The sequence below is a fragment of the Chrysoperla carnea genome, chromosome X (genome assembly GCF_905475395.1).
Source record: "Chrysoperla carnea chromosome X, inChrCarn1.1, whole genome shotgun sequence".
Taxonomy (NCBI): Eukaryota; Metazoa; Arthropoda; class Insecta; order Neuroptera; family Chrysopidae; genus Chrysoperla; species Chrysoperla carnea.
This window is the reverse complement of record NC_058342.1, coordinates 13737771-13757763: the sequence shown is the minus strand read 5'-3', so window position 1 is coordinate 13757763 and position 19993 is coordinate 13737771. Positions and strand designations below refer to the sequence as shown.

The 19993-nt window shown below is 37.0% G+C and overlaps 1 protein-coding gene across 1 annotated transcript; it reads left to right on the top strand.

The window, feature by feature from the left end:
• The first annotated feature begins 870 nt into the window (after window positions 1-870).
• LOC123302946 (mucin-3B-like) lies at window positions 871-1542 on the top strand. Its single transcript, XM_044886040.1, has one exon. It carries the CDS (start codon window positions 871-873, stop codon window positions 1540-1542), a length of 672 nt encoding a protein of 223 aa, XP_044741975.1.
• Window positions 1543-19993: the final 18451 nt, after the last annotated feature.

The following is a 19993-nucleotide window of genomic DNA, read 5'->3' as shown; positions in this document are numbered from 1 at the left end:
TCCGCAGACAAGTCATACACGCCACTTAACATGCACACAACACAACACTCTCTTCCACCAACCAAAACACAACACACATCCACAAACATGCAGACATGGAAAACGAAGGTTTTACATGGAAGGTATTTTCATGAGCTTAGTCACGACTGTATTGACCGAGAGGCTTCGCAAGCCTGGTTGACCAAGTGTAATATCTTTCCGGAAACCGAGGGCTTCATGTTTGCAATACAGGATCAAATCATACATACACTGAATTACAAAAAACACATACTCAAAGACAACGCACAACAAACAGACCTATGTCGGCAATGTCGACAAAAACCAGAAACAATACAACACATTACATCAGCATGCTCACGTCTTACCCAAACAGATTACAAACACAGACACGATCAGGTAGCAAAAATAATACACCTAAAACTCGCCATAAAACACAAACTAACAACAGACAACTCACCATACTACAAATACACTCCATCTTCAATTCTCGAAAACAACACGCACAAATTATATTGGGATAGAACAATTATCACAGACAAGGCGGTACACTACAACAGGCCAGACATTACACTTATACACAAACACACAAAAACCACATTCCTCATAGACATTGCAGTACCCAACACACACAACCTTCAGTCTACACACACTGAAAAACTAACAAAATACACCGATCTAGCTGTCGATCTGAGGAATCAATGGAAAATGACAACAGTTGTTGTCGTTCCGGTGATACTAAGCTCAATAGGCGTCATACCAACAACACTTCACAACAGTCTGCATACACTTGAACTACACAAAAACACATACATACAATTACAAAAGGCAATTATAATTAATACTTGCCGTATAGTGAGAAAGTTTCTCTCTATGGGACACAACACTCTCCAAACACAAACATTAACCACTGCTCAACAAACAACAACAAACACAACATACTCTCCGACCAATGCAAACACACTCAAGCCAAACACGGAAACTTCACACCAGCACCCACACAACACACAGTTACACACACAAAACATAACGCAAGAAATATACCCGACACAACACAGCACATCTACAACAACACTCACACACGCAACATCAGCACATTCTCCAAACCAAACACAAAACAATACACAAGAAACAAACTCATCACAACACAACATCATTACTTACACTACAACAGCACTCATACACGCACCACCCCCACTTTATCGAAACGAAACACATAACACACCACCCATTGCTCGGTTAACAAGCCTCACACAAGATCAAATATCAAGACCATCAGATGTCTCAAACAAAACACAAAACACTTCACAAGAAACACAACATAGTATAACTTTATTAACCACAACACCCATACACGTACCACCACCAATAAATCAAAACCTCACACAAAACACTTCACCCATTGTGAGACTCACAAGACTCACACATGGCCAAATTGCACACTATTCAAAACCGACGGAGAACGTCCCAATCGCTCATCGAACGCGAAAGCGAGCACAACACAATACAACACCACACACATCACCCAAAAGGCGAGGTCGCTGAACACAATAAACATACATACATTTATACACACTACAAGAACAAAAATACCCTTACAAATATACACGCACACTCACACACATTCTCCGGTTCACATGACAGACCAGAACAAGGAAAAAACAGTTTACCGTCACTTGACTGTGTCCGTGCGGTAAACTAAATCGGGCTCAGCCCTGCTATGAAATAGATGAGACAATAATAATAATAATTGCTCTTTATTAAATTAAAGAGCTTTTTTTATGACTAAAAATTAAAATATACTAAATATAACTGAATGATATTTATAATAAATGCTATCGAAAATATTTGACCTTATCGATATTTATAATAAATACTACCGAAAATATTTGAATTTATCGATATTTATAATAAATACTACAGAAAATAATCAAAGTTATTATTATTTATAATAAATTCTAACGATAATAAAAAAAAATATATATTAAAGACAACAACACAGTGATTTCCCGAAAAGTCTCCTATGTCGGTACTAATACTGCCTGATATTACTTAACTTTGGTGATCGGACGAGAACCTTTTAACTTTAAAATAAATCTTTATTTTCACAAAATTAACAAACATTATACAATTAATAATATACAATGCAAATTATATATAATGTATATTTAAAAATACTTTATTTGTTATATTCTAGGTTATTAGCTTGCGCTTTCATCCTAAATTTGTTTTGGATTTGCATGGCTTTTATTAGTTTGGAGGATTTGGGGGTGGTTAGGTTTTGAGTTACTTTATTTTTATTTTTTGTTTGCTTGCTACAGAAAAAGTTGGAAAAAAAAACTGTTTATATATTTAACTGACTTGTCAGTATAGGTTGTTGTTGTAATTTATTGTTTTGTTGTCGTAGGTCGTGTTGTTTTTATTTTATTTTTATATTTTATTGCAGTCCGGGTTCCAGCGTGTGATATATTAATTTATGTTTTACTGGTGCTGGCAGGTCAATTATCATATTTTTTGTTAGATTGCTTTTATATATCTGGTGCTTGTAGAATTTTTCTGACAATTTTTTTGATTAATTCTTTTATTGTTTTTGTGTCTGTTGTGCTGTGCAGTTTTTTGATCGTGATAAGTCTGTCTGCGTTTGCAACTAGTCTAAGGCATTTGTTTTGAATTCGTTGTAGTTTAATAAATTGCGTTTTAGATGCACTGCACCAGACCGGTGCTGCGTTTGTTATAACTGGTCTTATTATTGCATCGTACAACAACTTTTTTGTTTTTAGCGTTAGTGCACTGTACCTGTTAAGCAATGGATACATTTTACGCACTACCCCGTGACCCTTGGCCACCAGGTGATTTATTTGAGGCACAAACGACATGCCCTTATCCAGATATACACCCAGATATTTCACCTTGTTGCTGATTGGTATACTCATCCCGTTCACCTTAAGAGGGCTCGTGATTTTGATGTTAGTGAATTTTTTGGTGAACAGGATGTGTTCGGTTTTCGAGTTATTTCTTTTAATTTTCCAATCCTTGGCAAATTGTAGGATCATATCCAGGTGTATCTGGACTTGCTTTGTCGCCACGTGGGCGTTAAACGAATGCGCGTATATGGCGCTGTCGTCCGCATATACGGCCAGGTTTGTTTTAGCGAATTTGGGCATGTCGTTTATGTAGATATTGAAGATAATTGGTCCCAAAACTGATCCCTGTGGGACTCCTGCCCTTATTTCCCTTACAGTCGATTTTTTGTTTTTTATTTTCAGCCGGAAGTTTCGATTTTGGAGGTAGCAGGCCATCAGTCTGCTGAGTTGGGTTGGAATACCGGTTTTGTCGATTTTGTGAATAGCCCCTATCCAGACTGTGTCGAATGCTTTTTCGACATCCAGGAGGACCATGGAAGTGACGTTTCCTTTGTTAAAGTTTTTAGTTATTGAATCTGCGATTCTTGCTACTTGCATGGTGGTTCCGTGACCCTCCCGGAAGCCGAATTGCTCGTCAATTAGTATGTTTTTTTGTGCAATGACTTTGTTCAGTCTGGGTAGAATGAGCTTTTCGGCCACTTTAGATAGTGAGCTCAGCAGACTAATTGGCCTGTAGCTTGCTGGGTCTGTAGGGTTTTTGTTGGGCTTCAGTATTGGGACCACCACTGCTGTTTTCCAGGCCCCGGGATAGTACCCCAATGCAAACATTGCGTTAACAATGTAGGTAAGTTGCACCAACGCTTTAGTCGAAAGGTTTTTGACGTCTTTGTTTTGTATATTGTCTTGTCCAGGGGCTTTGTTGTTAGGTAATTTTCTGATCGTTTGTTTTATTTCTTGTGGCAACGTCAGTTTGATTCGTTTCTTTGCGTGATCATTTTTGTTTTGCAGTTCTGTTACGGACGGACGGACTGTGTTGTCAAGGGGTGATATGTTGTAGTTTTGTTGTACGGCTTCAATTGAGTCAGCAATGAGATCCGCCTTTTGTTTGTCACTCATGTAGTTAGTATTGTCTTTAATCAATGTGGGAATATTTTCCTTTTTGTGCCTGAATGATTTCGTTATTCTCCACAATGATTTGTCCCCTGGCTTGAGGGATTTAAGGGTGTCTTCCCATGGCTGATTCAACTGTTGCCTTATTTTTTGTCTTATCACCTTGTTTAGTTTGTTGATGTCGGGTTTGATTGTTTGTATTGCTCGTCTGTGGTCCAGTCTACGTAGAGCGTTACGCACTTTGATAAGGTTTTTAATTTCTTGACTAAGGTCAAGTTTAGAAAAATTTATATTAATTTGTTTTGTGTGTTTGTTTTTGGTGTTTATTATTGCACTTGTTAATTCGGCTAGCGCCATGTCAACATCACTGTTTGTTTTTATTTTTTTATTTATGTTTATGTTATTGTCTAGTGTTTTCCTAAACTTGACCCAGTCTGTTGTTTTATACGACGTACACTTTGCTGTTGTGTTGTCTGTGTGTTGATCATTTAATGTAAACATGATTGGGTTATGGTCTGATGTCAGTTCTGTGTGTGTTGTAAGTTTAGTTATTTTGTTTACGTTTTTGTTTATGACGATGTCAATGTACGTTGGTGTTGCGTTGTTGTGAGGGAAGTGCGTAGGCTCTTCTGTGTGTAGTACGATCATGTTTTTGTCTGTTATGTGTTTGTATAAAGTACGTCCGTTTGTGTTTGTTATGTGGTTTTTCCAGGTATGATGTCGCGCGTTCAAGTCTCCTATTATCAGTGTTTTAGTTCCTATGTCGGTCAGTGTCTTTAGGTCAAGGTCCGTGAATATGTTGCGAGGGTTGTTGTACGCTGCAACAATAAAAATGTTATTTATTAATTTGATGGCAAGGTGTTCAATAGATGCTCTATTTTGAACATCAACTGTTTGATATGGGATGTTGTTTTTTATTAGTATAGCCACACCACCTCCATGTGCAGTGCGATCCCTTCTCAAAACGTTAAAATTTTTTATTTTTATTTTTGTGTCCGGTGTCAGTTTTGTCTCGTTTATTGTCATAATGTGTATGTTGTGTTTTTCGATGTAATGTCTAAGTTCTTGGACGTTATGCCTTAGACCGCACGCATTCCATGATCCAATGTTTATGGACATTGGGCAAACTTATCACGAAGAAAATTATTGAATGTGATGAACTTTTCCAGTTCGCTTTTGCAGTTTCTTAGGGCTGTGTTTAATTGCTTTACAAGTTCCAGCATTTGTTCGATGTTTATTAAGTTGTTGAGGTTTTGGATTTCTGCTGTCAATTCGTTTAGGTTGCCCATAGGGTTTTGTATGTTTTGACGCGGTTGTTGTGGTTGAATGTTTTGTTGTATTGGTGTAGTTTGTGCCGGTTGTGTTGATTGGAAGTGCATGTTTTTGTACCAGGGATTTGTTGTTGGAGGAGGAGCTGGGACGTATTTCACTCTTTTCATTTCCAGTTTTTTAATATATACTGGGCATTCTTTGTGGAATGCTAAGTGTTTACCCTGGCAGTTAACACATTTAATATTCTTGGTGGTTGTCGGGTCCTCTTTGCGCACTTTGTCGCATTCTCTGGTCCAGTGACCTTCTGCGCATTTGAGGCAATGTGGAGCCGCGCGGCAGTGGGTTGTACTATGGCCCCAGGACTGGCACCGCCTACATTGGATAATTTCGGGCGTGTTGTACCGCTTTTCCCAGGATATTTTTGTCCTGTTCACATATTGTACGTTTTTGTTTAGGTATTTGAGGTTAATCGTGCTGTCACAAATTACCAGGAAGAGTCCTTTTTTGATGTTTTTTAGTTTGTAAACCTTTTCGACATTTAGTTTATATTTGTCTTCAAGGTCTTCGATAATTTCTTCCGTGTCTGTGCTGTTGTCTAGCCCTCTTAGGATAAAGGCGTGTTTTCTGTCCGCTTTTGGGGTGTATGTGTGGTATTCTACTTTGTTTTCGTTAAAAATTTATATGTACTTTTTATATTCTTCATGATCATATAAGTATAGGTTTGTATTGTTTGCGGTATATTTAATATGAAATCCTTTATTTATCTCATTCTCTACTGATTTTACGTAGGTTTTGTGGTCGGTAGTTTTGCCGCGTATTACAATTGGTGGTGGTTTTTTTAATTTGTTATGACCCAGTTCGATTGAGTCATTGTCATCGTCTTCTTCATTTTCGTCAGTTTCTAGTGGCGCAAATCGATTTTTTAATGGTATTGTTGGGGGTTTTGGTAGGGTCTTGCCGGTTCCCCTTGAGGTCGATGGCTTGACAAACATTGAACTCAGATCCATGTTTTTGGGCGTATTGTCATCAACGATCATTTCAGTTGATGGATTATTGTTCGTAACATTCACTTGACTTAGTTTATTGTGTACTGTACCTTTATTATTCGTGTCTTTTTCACTGTCGTTAGTTTTAGTTTCACACTTTTTTGCGTTCAAATCACTGTTTGTTGTGTCTTTTTCACTGTTTAATGTAATCACTTCACTGTTTATTGTGTCCGTATCACTGTTAAATGTGTCTTTTTTCACTATATTTTCTACATTTTCGTGGTTTATTTCACAAGTATCTTGTATATTAAGTACTAGCACTTTATTTTTTGTTTCGGATGAGCTTTGCCCATCTTTATTAAGGCGTTTTAAGCCACGAGGCTTAGGCTTCATGCACTGACTTGATTTTGTTTTTTTGTTTGTTAAAAATTTGCATATAACAAAAAAATAAAATTTTGTTATGTAAGTCTGTAAGTTAGTTGTAGTCACAACGATGTGTTCACTACAGCTGTTGTACAGAGAATGGACGAGAACCAGTGTTTTTAACATAGTATGGTCGTTGACAATTTGTTACAAGTATATATCGAATCATATATAATTTTATCCAATGATAAAAAAAAAAGTGTATATGAATTATGAAAAATATGTAAATATTTTTGATTAATATCTTTGATAATATGTATTTATTGAATAATAAATAGTAATTTTTATAATAAATATGATAATTTTCATTTTTAAGAGAAAAAATTTTTTTTTGTTCAAAATCGAAGATTTTTGGCTGAAAAAAAATTTTTTTCAAAAATTTTTTTTTCAAAAATTTCAATATATCTTTACGTTTCATGACATTTTAAGTCATTTAAACACAACTTACATTTTTGAGTTTGAAACAAGGAATTCTTTCTCTTTAAGTACTATATATGATGGTGTACTATTAATATCACAAGTTATGACTTATAATTTATATGTATATAGTGACACATATTATTACTGTACCATACGAATAGAGTGTCTTAATAGATTTTATACATATATTTATTGTGATTTTTAATAGTATTATTTATAATAAATTGAATATATTGTATATATGTCATATGTTGTATAGAGTATGGTTATCGGTAGTAAAATGATAATATGAGTTTGAAACTGTGAATAAAATGTATTTTAGCTATATAAGCTATATAAATGTATTTAAATTTTATTTTAGATATAAATTTTATTTTTAGATATTAAAATAGTTTAATGTCTTTGAGATATATATAGTATAGTATATGTCAGTAATAATAATTTGAGTTTGAAGCAACGGGTTTTATGTCTTTAATATATATAATAGAAGTGTATGTCAGTAATAATAATTTGAGTTTGAAGCAACGGGTTTTATATCTTTGAGATATATAATAGAAGTGTATGTCAGTAATAATAATTTGAGTTTGAAGCAACGGGTTTTATATCTTTAATATATATAATAGAAGTGTATGTCAGTAATAATAATTTGAGTTTGAAGCAACGGGTTTTATATTTTTGAGATATATAATAGAAGTGTCTCAAATTTGAGAGCGCTCGTCTTGTGCTTGGGGCGGCACAGCGGGTTGTTCTCTACGGGGCACTCAGGGTGTGTCGGACGGTCTCGACCGAGGCCCTTCAGGTGCTCGGTGGGATGCTTCCCTGGGACCTCGAAGTATTGAGGAGGGCAGGCCTCTTCAAACCTAGAAGGGGTTACCGCTTTGGGGAGCTTGATTTGCTCTCGAATGAAGAAGTTGAGGAGTTGAGTAGGGCCGAACTCCAAACTCTCATCAATGAGAGGGCGGTTGTTCGGTGGCAGGAGAGGTGGTGCCAGACGGGGAGGGGCCGTGTGACGTTCCGGTTTATTCCGGATGTCAGGGACATAAATCGGTGGCGCAATTGGACGTTTTCCCTCTAGGAGGGTTTCCTCCTAACGGGACACGGACGACTTTGCGGCCACCTCTTTGTTAGGGGTTTGGTGGACAATCCAGGTTGCTACTGCGGTGCTGAATGTGCGGATGCAGCGCACTTTTTGTGCGATTGCGGAGCATACGACCGCTTCCGGAACCTGGATGACATGTCCATTTACTGGGAAGGGGGTTCTTGGCAGTTCGAGAGGGTCCTGGCTACCACAAGTAGCCGCAAGTGCTTCAGGGAGTTTGTGCACAGGGCTTTTGCCCTACGCACTCGATGGCTCGCTGGAGCGCAACAAGGCGAAGAGGTAGCTGTTGGAAATTAGTGGTGCATGTATGACTGTTCCTGTCCGACTGGACGAGTTGCAGTCCAAATTGGTGATGTTCCTGTGCTGTTTTCTTCGTGTTGTCGTGTCTCTTGTCAGAAGACACGACATTTTTTGTAGTTACAGGTGATGGCGCTGTTTCGGGGCGTGGCGTCGGGGGGACCCGGCGACCACACCCCACAATGATTTTATCCTAGCTGGTTAGCTGATTTTTAGACTGGCAGAGGTTTCCTGCTGCCAGTTGTTTTCTGTTGTGGCGTTAGTCCGACAATGTTCCCATTGTCGGACCCTTATTTGTTTCTTCCTTTTCTTCTTCACCAGGGGCTATCTTTGAATCTATCTGGGGCGGGATAGAGTCATTGCGGGTCAGGCTTCACCTGGTCCTTATGTGGGAGGGACTCGGCTTCACCTGGATTTTAAACTTGTTAAAATGTCATGTGTATGCCTGGCTGGTGTTTGTAAGAACGCTGGCCTGGCCTGGACATGCCAAGTAGTCACTAATGACATAACAAGGCATGTTTCAGGGACAACGCCGAACCCAGGCGGTTAATTGGGTACCATGGGTCACTTGCGTCCAAGCCCCATACACAGGGTGTTTCCGGAGGACAGAAACCTCGCGTAGAGCAAAAGGGCAAAAGCTGGCTTGATCCCGATGTTCAGTATGCATAGGGACTGCGAAAGCACGGCCTATCGATCCTTTTGGCTTGAAGAGTTTTCAGTAAGAGGTGTCAGAAAAGTTACCACGGGGATAACTGGCTTGTGGCGGCCAAGCGTTCATAGCGACGTCGCTTTTTGATCCTTCGATGTCGGCTCTTCCTATCATTGCGAAGCAAAATTCGCCAAGCGTCGGATTGTTCACCCGCTAATAGGGAACAAGAGCTGGGTTTAGACCGTCGTGAGACAGGTTAGTTTTACCCTACTGATGACTTGTCGTTGCGATAGTAATCCTGCTCAGTACGAGAGGAACCGCAGGTTCGGACATTTGGTTCATGCACTTGGTCGAGCGGCCAATGGTGCGAAGCTACCATCCGTTGGATTATGCCTGAACGCCTCTAAGGCCGTATCCTGTCTAGTGAAAGTTGGCAACGATATATATTAGGAGTTTATAACATCAGTCGAAAGGCTCAAATCAATGTGATTTTATTAGGTAATAAATTTATTTTTAATATTTATTATCGCACGAGCCCTTATATTTGCCGTGTATGATTATAGAATGACGGCCAAATAGCATGTTGCTATGTTCATTCAATCATTAACGGTCGATTATGGGTCAATTTTTTTATTATATATTCGACGTCAGAACTCGGAATCGTTTGTAGACGACTTACCTACCTAGCAGGGTGTTGTACTCGGTATAGCAGTTTCCACGCTGCGATCTGTTGAGACTCAGCCCTTAGCTTGGGGATTCGTATATTTCATTTAGAAATAAATGAAATATCGAGATTACCCCAACAAATAAAATGAAAAATTTTTTTATTCCCTTTTGTAAAAAAAAAAAGTCGAGCGAAAAAAGAAATAATTATTATTATGTTAAATTTTTTTGAAAATAAAGAGAATGTATTTTTTACATTCTCAAATAATAAACTATATATGTATTTATTTATAACTTATATAAAAATTTTTATATACAGGGAATGTATTTTTTTACATTTTCCTGTAATACAAAAGGGGGAGGGACTTTTTTTCAAATTTTTTAAAATAACTTTTATATTGCCTTCACTGTGAAGGCTTTTTTTTCAATTTTTCTAAGTTATTTATTAATTAATTAATATTAAGCCTCTAAAATAAGAGGCTTTTTTTATGAATAAAAATTAAAATATACTAAATATAACTGAATGATATTTATAATAAATGCTATCGAAAATATTTGACCTTATCGATATTTATAATAAATACTACCGAAAATATTTGAATTTATAGATATTTATAATAAATACTACAGAAAATAATCAAAGTTATTAATATTTATAATAAATTCTAACGATAATAAAAAAAAAAAATATATTAAAGACAACAACACAGTGATTTCCCGAAAAGTCTCCTATGTCGGTACTAATACTGCCTGATATTACTTAACTTTGGTGATCGGATGAGAACCAATTCAATTCAATTCAAAACATTCTTTATTTAAAATATAAAAATACAGTAAAAATTACAATAAATAGTTTGGCTTGCGCCGCTTAAGTATGTAAATTTTGTACATTGATTATTTTGTTTAAGATTTCTAGCACGAATCGTGCTTCAGCCCTTAATTATTTATTTTTACAGTTGTATGCGTAAGTGTGTTTTGTTTTATTCAAACTTAAAATATATTAACTGTTTAACATTACTTGTATTTTTAAGATAACTTTACAGGAAAATATACAAAAACCTGTTTTACATATTACCCTAAAGTTGGTTTGTATCCTTTAGCTTTATATTTCTGTTATAAAACAGAAATAAAATTGAAAAAAGTAAATAAAAATAAAAATAAAAATTTTTGTTGACCGTGTGTAGATTTGAACACTGGCCATCTAAACGGAAGGCGAGTGCTCTCACCAAACATCTGGCCAAGCTTGTAAGGTAAACCGTCAATTTGCCTTCTTGTCGGATTTTTGTATGTTTTTATTCTGTTTGTTATTGTTTTATTGTCAACTGACAGTTTGTACTATTTTTGTGTGTGCATAGTTTATATAACTTTTATTTAAAAATTTATCGATTTCTAAGTGTGTAGTAGGAGATTATGTGAAAGGGTCGGAAAGACCACTGCAAATTAGTTTGTGTTTTTGTAGAGTAAGTGAGTTTGCTTCCTTCAAAATGTTACATGTCAATTTGCTATTTTTAATTCTATTTTTGTAAAAATTATATGATATTTTGTCTATGTAATTATTGAGTGTGCTTATATTCGTTAATTTGTGTAGTACATTTACCTTAGCATATCTGTCCATGTTTAATATTAATCTAAGGCATTTGTTCTGTATTCTTTGCAGCTTCAGTCTGCAAGTGTTGGAGGTGTTTCGCCAGACTGGTGCTGCGTAGGTAATTATGGGCCTTATTATCGCGGTGTACAACAGTTTTTTGTTTTTTGTCGTGAGTTTACTATTTTTATTTAGTAAAGGGTAGAGCATTCGTATTGCTGCGTTTCCCTTTTTTAGGTGTTCAACATGCTTCACAAATGCCATTCCTCTGTCCATGTATACACCTAGGTATTTGACTGCGGACTTCGTTGGGGTGATCCTTTGATCGTTCACTCTTAGTTTTTCTGTTATTTTGGTGTTAGTAAACTTTTTTGTGTAGATAATGTGTTCCGTTTTGGAATTATTTATTTGTATTTTCCAATCTTTAGCGAAAGCAATTATCATATTTAGGTGTATTTGTAGCTGTTTTGTGGCGACTTGAGCATTATGCGAGTGTGCATAGATCGCTGTGTCGTCTGCATACACTGCTAATTTCGTTTTTGCGAACGAAGGAATTTCATTTATGAATATGTTAAACAGCTTCGGCCCGAGCACGCTTCCTTGTGGGACACCAGAGGTTGGGTGCTTTACTGATGATGTTGCTTGAGAGATTTTGACATAAAAGTCCCTGTTTTTGAGGTAATTACCAATCAGTCTAATTAAGTATGGTGGGTAATCGTAGTTGATCATTTTAAATATGATAGCCTCTTGCCACACAGTATCGAACGCTTTTTCGATATCAAGGAGGGTCATAGCCGTCACGTTATTTTTATTATAGTTAATTGTGATATCGTTGGCTATCCGAGCAACTTGCATATCCGTGCTATGCCCCTCCCTGAAACCGAATTGCTCAGGTTTTATAATTTTCTTTTTTATTGTGTGCGTGTTCAAGCGTCTAAGTATGATCTTTTCTGTTAATTTGGATAAAGTGCTTAACAAACTGATTGGTCTGAAGTTTTTAGGGTCAGAGTGATCTTGGCCTGGTTTGGGTATCGGTATTACAACTGCAGTTTACCACATTGTCGGAAAGTGCCCATTTTTTAAGATTGCGTTAATAATGTAATTCAATTTCACTATTGCTTTGGTGGTTAGGTTTTTTATAAGCTTATTGTCAATCTTGTCATGACCTGGTGTTTTGTTATTTGGCAATTTTTTTATTAAGCTTTTGATTTCTCTAGGACTCGTTAGTTTTATTTCAAGTTTATTACCGTGCAGTTGTTTTTGGAAGTTGTTTATTGTGTTATTGACCTCTGACTACTTGGGTGATTTATTGGGATTGTTTTGGATTGTTTGAAAAGTTTCTGCAATGGCCTCCGCTTTACCACGATTGGTAAGTACGGTTTTATTTTTGAAGGTCATTGCAGGTGTTGCCTCTTGCGTTTTCCTGAACGCCTTAGCAATCCGCCACAATGATTTGTCACCCGGGCGCACCTCCCCCAATGTCTTTTCCCATGCTTCATTGAGGTCCTTTTTAATGCTGTTTTTGATGGCTTTGTTAATTTTGTTGATATCTCTTTTAAGCGATGGTATATTTCGCTTTTGGTATGTTTTCCTCATTGCATTCCTCGACTTTATTAAGAGTTTTGTATAGTCGCAAAGAGGTATCCTGTTAGGGTTTATTGTTATGAGCTTCGTGTGCTTATTTTTTGTTTGTTGTAGAGATTTGGTAAATTTTTTGACAGCGTCCTCAATGTCAGCAGGAGTGTTGATCTTGTTGTCAATAAGGACTTTTTGGTTTAGCGTTTTCCTGAACTCCCCCCAGTTAGTGTTTTTATAAGAGAAAATTTTTTGTTTGGTGGTTTCCTTTTGATGATTTAGCAAATTAAACACAATGGGGTTGTGATCTGAGTTCAGTTCAGGAACTGATTTCGGCTCAGATATGTTCGATACGTTCTTATTGACAACAAGATCAATATATGTAGGTGTCGAGCCATTGTCTGGGAAGTGTGTTGGGTTATCCGTGTAATGAACTACTAAGTCATTGTCGTTAATGTATTTATATAAGGTTCTTCCATTTTTGTTTGTCCTGTGGTTTTTCCATTGGGCATGCCTTGCGTTAAAATCTCCAAATAGAAGAACCTTATTGCCGGTTTTGGTTAGCATGTCTAGGTCATTTTTACTAAGACTATTTCTGGGATTATTGTACACCGCGACTAGGTTTGTGTTGTCAGATAGTCTAAGGCAAATGTTCTCTATTGCACAGTTACAATTTGTTTGGATTATTTGATGGGGGATGTTGTTTTTTATAATGACAGCTACTCCGCCTCCATGAGCCGTGCGATCCTTTCTTATTACGGTGTAATTTTTTATTTTAAATTTGATATTATCAGTCAGTTTGGTTTCATTTATAGCTATAATATCTATATTTTTTTGCATAATAAAATATTTTAATTCATTGAGTTTTGGCCTTAGGCCGTTGGCATTCCAGGAGGCACAGCTCATGGTTGGCATTGTCTGTCATTTCCTGATGCAAAATATTTTTGACAAAAATTGTTGAACGTTAAGAATTTGTCGAGTTCTGTATGACATTGTTTTAAGTTATTTTTTAGCTCCTTGACATATTGTAGCATTTGGTTAATGTTAATTAATGAATTGAGTTCTGCAAACTCACTTACCATTTCATTAAAGTTCAAATGTTGCTGTTGTATTGGTGTTTGTTGGTGAATGCTGGGTCCCGGCATGATTCTGGGGTTAGATGGCGGGATACTTGTGTTGTTATGGTTCTGGAAGTTAATTCGCCATGGGTTTATGGCTGGCTGTTGTGCTGGGATGTATTTTGGTTTTATTAATGTTTGTTGCACTTTTTGTTTATTTTCAAGTTTTTTGATGTAGGCAGGGCATTTCCTGTCATATGCCAAGTGGTTTCCCGCACAGTTTACACATTTTATGAGTTTATTACTTTGTGGATCATCTTTTTGTACTTTTTTACATTCGTGGGTGAAGTGTGGATCTGCACACTTTAGGCAGGCTGGCGTAGCTCTACAATTAATTGTTCCATGGCCCCAGGCCTGACATCGCCTACATTGGACTATTTCTGGGGCGTTGTATCTTCTTTCCCAGCTAATTTTTGTATGGTAGACATATTTGATATTTTTATTCAAATGTTTTAGGGTGATGTCGTTATTTACAACAACCAAGTATAGTCCTCTTCGAGTATTCTTTAGCTTGAATAAGTTGTGCACTACTATTCCGTGCTTTTCTTCAAGTTCTATTTTTATTTGTTCTGATTCTGGTTCACTATCTAGTCCTCTGAGTATAAATGCATGGTGCCGCAAGTTTTTTGGGGTGTACGTATTATATTCTATTTCTGTTTTGTTTTTTATATGATCCAGATAAGTTTGGTATTCACCCATGTCATGGACGAATAAATTTGTGTTGTTTTGTGTATATTTGAGATGGAACCCTTTTTTTACATGCTCGTTAATTTTCGCTACAAACTCCTGGTGTCGGTTGTTTTTTCCATGTATTACTATGGGTGGAGGTCGTTCTTTTTTTGGTTTTTCTTGTTGTTTCTCGTTATCATTGGATGCTTGGGAGTCAGCATCATCTTGTTTTGTTTTGTTGAAAAATGTTTCAATTGTATCATTTTTGCTGTTATCCTTTAAGCATCCTGGCTGGTCGAAGGTATCCATGTTTTCTGGATTTGATGGTTTTTCTTGTGTATCACTAGATTTCATGTTTTGCACTAATTTTGCACCTTCGTCAGTTTCTAGCAGGTTTAATACATTTTTAATTATTCCGCTTGCTTGTGGTTGGGAACGGCATGGCCGCCCCCTTTTATTTTTTGTGACTTGACCCTGTGGGTCGTTTTTCATGCACTTTCTATTAGTTTTAATTTAGAAAGATTTTTTTATAAATTTAATAAATTATTTGAAAGTAAGCTATTATGCAACGCACTAATTGTTATTATCTATTTATTTGTAATATGTTTGTTACAAGTAATACACGTCTATTCAGTACAGCTACTGTTTAGACAATGGGATGAGAACCAGTGTTTTTAACATAGTATGGTCGTTGACAATTTGTTACAAGTATATATCGAATCATATATAATTTTATCCAATGATAAAAAAAAAGTTTATATGAATTATGAAAAATATGTAAATATTTTTGATTAATATGTTTGATAATATGTATTTATTGAATACTAAATAGTAATTTTTATAATAAATATGATAATTTTCATTTTTAAGAGAAAAAATTTTTTTTGGTTCAAAATCAAAGATTTTTGGCTGAAAAAATTTTTTTTCAAAAATTTCAATATATCTTTACGTTTCATGACATTTTAAGTCATTTTAACACAACTTACATTTTTGAGTTTGAAACAAGAAATTCGTTCTCTTTAAGTACTATATATGATGGTGTTGTCCAATGCTAAAAAAAAGTGTTGGGGCGATGATCGCTGGTTCAAGAAAACTAAAATATTTCCCAACAATTAGCGAGTTTTTAGAACGTTTGAGAACTATGGACTGTATGAAAAATAATATGTACTCACCAGTTTTTTATCCAGGTTGACACTAGTTAAATAATAAAGTTGATATTTAAAGGTTTAATAGGATAAACTCAGAAAAAAAAGGAATTTAGGAAAATTTATCAAACCTTTACGGTGAATTTGTTCACGCTTTTTTTAATGATAGTTTATTGGCTTTGATTGATACACCTTTTTTATAATAAAAATTGCACGGATAAATCTCCAATATGTGGGCCACTCGAGTAAAATCGAATATGCGTTAAATCACCTCAATGGCGGGAAAAGTAGAAAATGTTAAGTTCACTGCACTAAATCACATGTGGTTCACTTGTATTTATCGATATGAATTCAAAATTAAACTTGATTATCAAGATAAAAATCGATTAAGAAATTAAGCTTTAACACATTGTTAAATAGAAAAGTTAAATGTTGAAAACCATGCGTTTCAACATTGAAAAATTGAAACTTTTGAAAAAGAGAACAGAATCACTGACTCGACAACGTTTAAATTATATTTTTAGATTGATTAATTAAATCAACCGAAAGAAAAGATCCATTCAGATCGAGAAACGAATTAATAATAATTAAAAAAGTAAAGAGTTATGAACTCACTGGGCCGGTTCCGAAAGCCGACCCATTTGAAAATAAGTAAACAACTTATACAGCACACAGACTACTGTGAAGGCGGACTCATAGTCACCGCAACGGATGTTTGGTAAAGTCAGTTAGTACCAACTCAGTATTAATTAAAATCACTAAAGAAAAAAAAACAAAAACACTAACTTTGTGAAATGTCCCTAACATAAGTCGCCCCCCCCAAATTCGATAGAATTTGAGCCTACCTAAACAAAAAGGGAAAAATTCAGTTACATGGGACCGAACAAATTGAAAGTGTCAACAATGTATATGAAAGAAGAGAAAACAAAGAATATTTGAAATCTAACGGATAAAATATTTGAATTCCAAAAAAAAAATAAATAAATGGGGGAGCGAAGGATAAAACGGGATTACTCGATCGACCCACGCAATGGAAGCAGTCTGGCGACCGCCCGAGTAACTACTTGCTGATCCGCAAGTTTTATATCGGCAACACGAGGTATACCGTCTGCAGACATGTGAAGTCTGATTATACGACCAATAGGCCAAGAAAGTGGGGGAGTTTGATCCCCTTTTACTAATACGACATCCCCAACCTCAGGGGTGGCGGCAGGCGTTTTCCATTTGTTTCTTTGAATTAAAGTATTTAAATACTCTTTAGACCAACGCTTCCAAAAACTTTGAACCAACTGGCGCAGGTTCAGCCAACGGTCACGAACGGGCTGTTCACAAGGTGGGTAACGTTCGGGCAACGAGGTCAAAGGGGTGCCGGTAAGAAAGTGTCCAGGGGTTAAATAAGACGATGCCTCAGAAGGATCAGCAGGCAGATCGCACAGTGGGCGACTGTTCAACACCGCTTCAATGCGGGCGAATATCGTGAAATAATCTTCAACGGAATAGGAAGATTCCTTGAACATGCGTTTGAGGAGCGATTTGGCGGATTTGACGCCAGCTTCCCATAAACCCCCGAACCAAGGTGCATATGCACAGTTGAAATGCCATTGTACACTTTTAAGAGACAAATAATCGGAGATATTCTCGTGATTTTCTTCTAAGAAAATAGAAATTACATTTAAAAGGCGTGAGGCGCCAAGAAAATTCCGACCTTGATCGGAATATATGTCGGATGGAAGACTCCGACGAGCTACAAATCGATCCAGTGCTGCTAGAAAGCATTGAGTAGTGAGTTCTGAAGCGAACTCAAGATGGACACATTTTGTGGAAAAGCACACAAAAATGCAGAGATAACCTTTTGTTAAACGAGGTTTACGTGGGTTGCCGGATTTAACAATGAACGGACCGGCGAAATCGACTCCGGTATGAGAAAATGGTTTAGAGGGGGTGACTCGAGATTCGGGTAAAGCGGCCATTTGAGGCGCGAAGGGCACAGCACGAAATCTGTAGCATGTGGGACAGTTACGGATCACTTTCCGAACGAGACCACGAAGCCCGGGAATCCAATAAATAGCTTGAACAGAAGCTTGGACTGCTCTGGGCCCAGAATGAAGAGAACACAAATGAGCATGAACGCATATTAATTGGGAGATGTGTGCCACTTTGGGCAACAAAATGGGGTGCTTGGAAGCTGAAGAGAGTGGGGAGTGGTTGAGGCGACCACCCACTCTAATTATGGAAGAGGAATCTAAAAACGGACTGAGCGAGCTGAGACTGCCTTTAAGAGCTTTATGAGCGGATAACAAACGAATTTCGGAGGAATAATAATATTTTTGAGTTAGATGAATGATTTTGATTTTCGCAAAATCTAATTCAGTGACGGACAACGGACCAGAAGTGGGTTCTAGATGCTGTAGGCGTGCTTTACACTGTTTGATGAAACGAAGCATCCATGCGACTACTCGGATCAAACGCGTCCATGACGAAAAGCGAGAAAATAATTCTAACATTTGATCCGGAGTAATTAAATTGGCTGCGAGAGCCAAGGGTTTAATTTCGGGCAGCTCAGCAATATTGGAAATTGTATCCGTAAAAGGAGGGGGCCACTGACTGAGAGGCTCCGAAATTAGCGATGGTCCGTGAAACCACAAGTTATGTTGAGTAGATTTGCAAAACTGATCAGGGATCAGTCCGCGAGATGCGATATCAGCAGGGTTGACAGAAGTGTGAATATTAGACCAGCACAATTGTTGAGTAATTTGTTGAATGGCTACAACACGATTGGCAACGTAAACTTTGAGTAAATGTGGAGGAGTGTTGAGCCAATATAAAACGATGTGAGCATCGGTGAATAAACGTGGGGGAATTTTGAACAAATTCGGCATAGTTTGACGGACAGACGAGGCTAAGCAGAAGTGCTCCGCAGAGTTCCAGGCGCGGTATGCTCAGGGTTTTTAATGGAGCCACCTTGGTTTTAGCAGCAAATAAATTTGATGTTATTGAATATCCATTACCACAACAGAGATAAAGCACAGCTGCGTATCCAAGCTGACTCGCGTCAGAGAAACCGGCCAACCATACCGACCTACTTTCTGAAGGAGCAATAAAAACGGGGAATGCGAATTTGAGCTACGAGATACATGTTTTGTTGATGGAGGTCCCAAATTTGACGAATATGTGGAGGTACAGGGTCGTCCCACCCTGAGTGATCTAACCATAACTTTTGCAGAATACACTTCAAGCTAAAAGTAATAGGTGCTAAAAAACCCAAAGGATCATACACTCCTGCCACATGTGAAAGCAAAGTGCGTTTTGTCAAAACGTTTTCGAATGATTTAAATTGAAATAGAAAACTATCTGTGTTTGGGTCCCACAGCAGCCCAAGTATTTTGAACACAGTCTCCGTTTCGAACATAAATGGCGTCTCGATGTGATCTACGGGGAGATCAGCTAATATGGAAGGATCGTTACTAGTCCATTTTCGCAACTCAAAACCTCCCCTACTCATTAAAGTTTGTAATTGCATCAGTAAAGTTTTGGCTTGTTCAGGAGACGAAGCACCAGTAATAATATCATCAACGTAAGTGTTGTGCAGAAGGGCTTGAGAAGCCAAAGGATAATGATTGCCTTCGTCGATAACTAATTGTTTTAGGCACCTTTGTGCAAGAAAAGCGGAAGGAACTAATCCGTATGTTACGGTATTTAGTTCAAATTCAACGACGTCGGATTCAGTGGATGGTCGGTAAAATATATGCTGATAAGTACGATCTTCTGGACGTACCAAAATTTGTCGATACATTTGACGTATATCAGAACACAAGGCTATTGCGTTAAAACGGAATGAGTAAAGGATATCCGAGATATCGTTTTGTAATTTAGGACCGGCCAACAATAATGAATTTATAGAAATTTTGTTATAACCTGGGTCCGATGCGTTAAAAACAACACGTAATTTGGTGGATGTACTAGTGTCCTTAGTGACACAATGATGGGGAATTATGTAACTTGATGAGTTAGTTGCCTTTGATGAAATGATATAATGAAATGTATTCATCCATGAATTCGGTATACGCCTTGTATTTTTCTGGACATTTAGACAATCTTTTTTCCAAATTAATAAAGGAAGC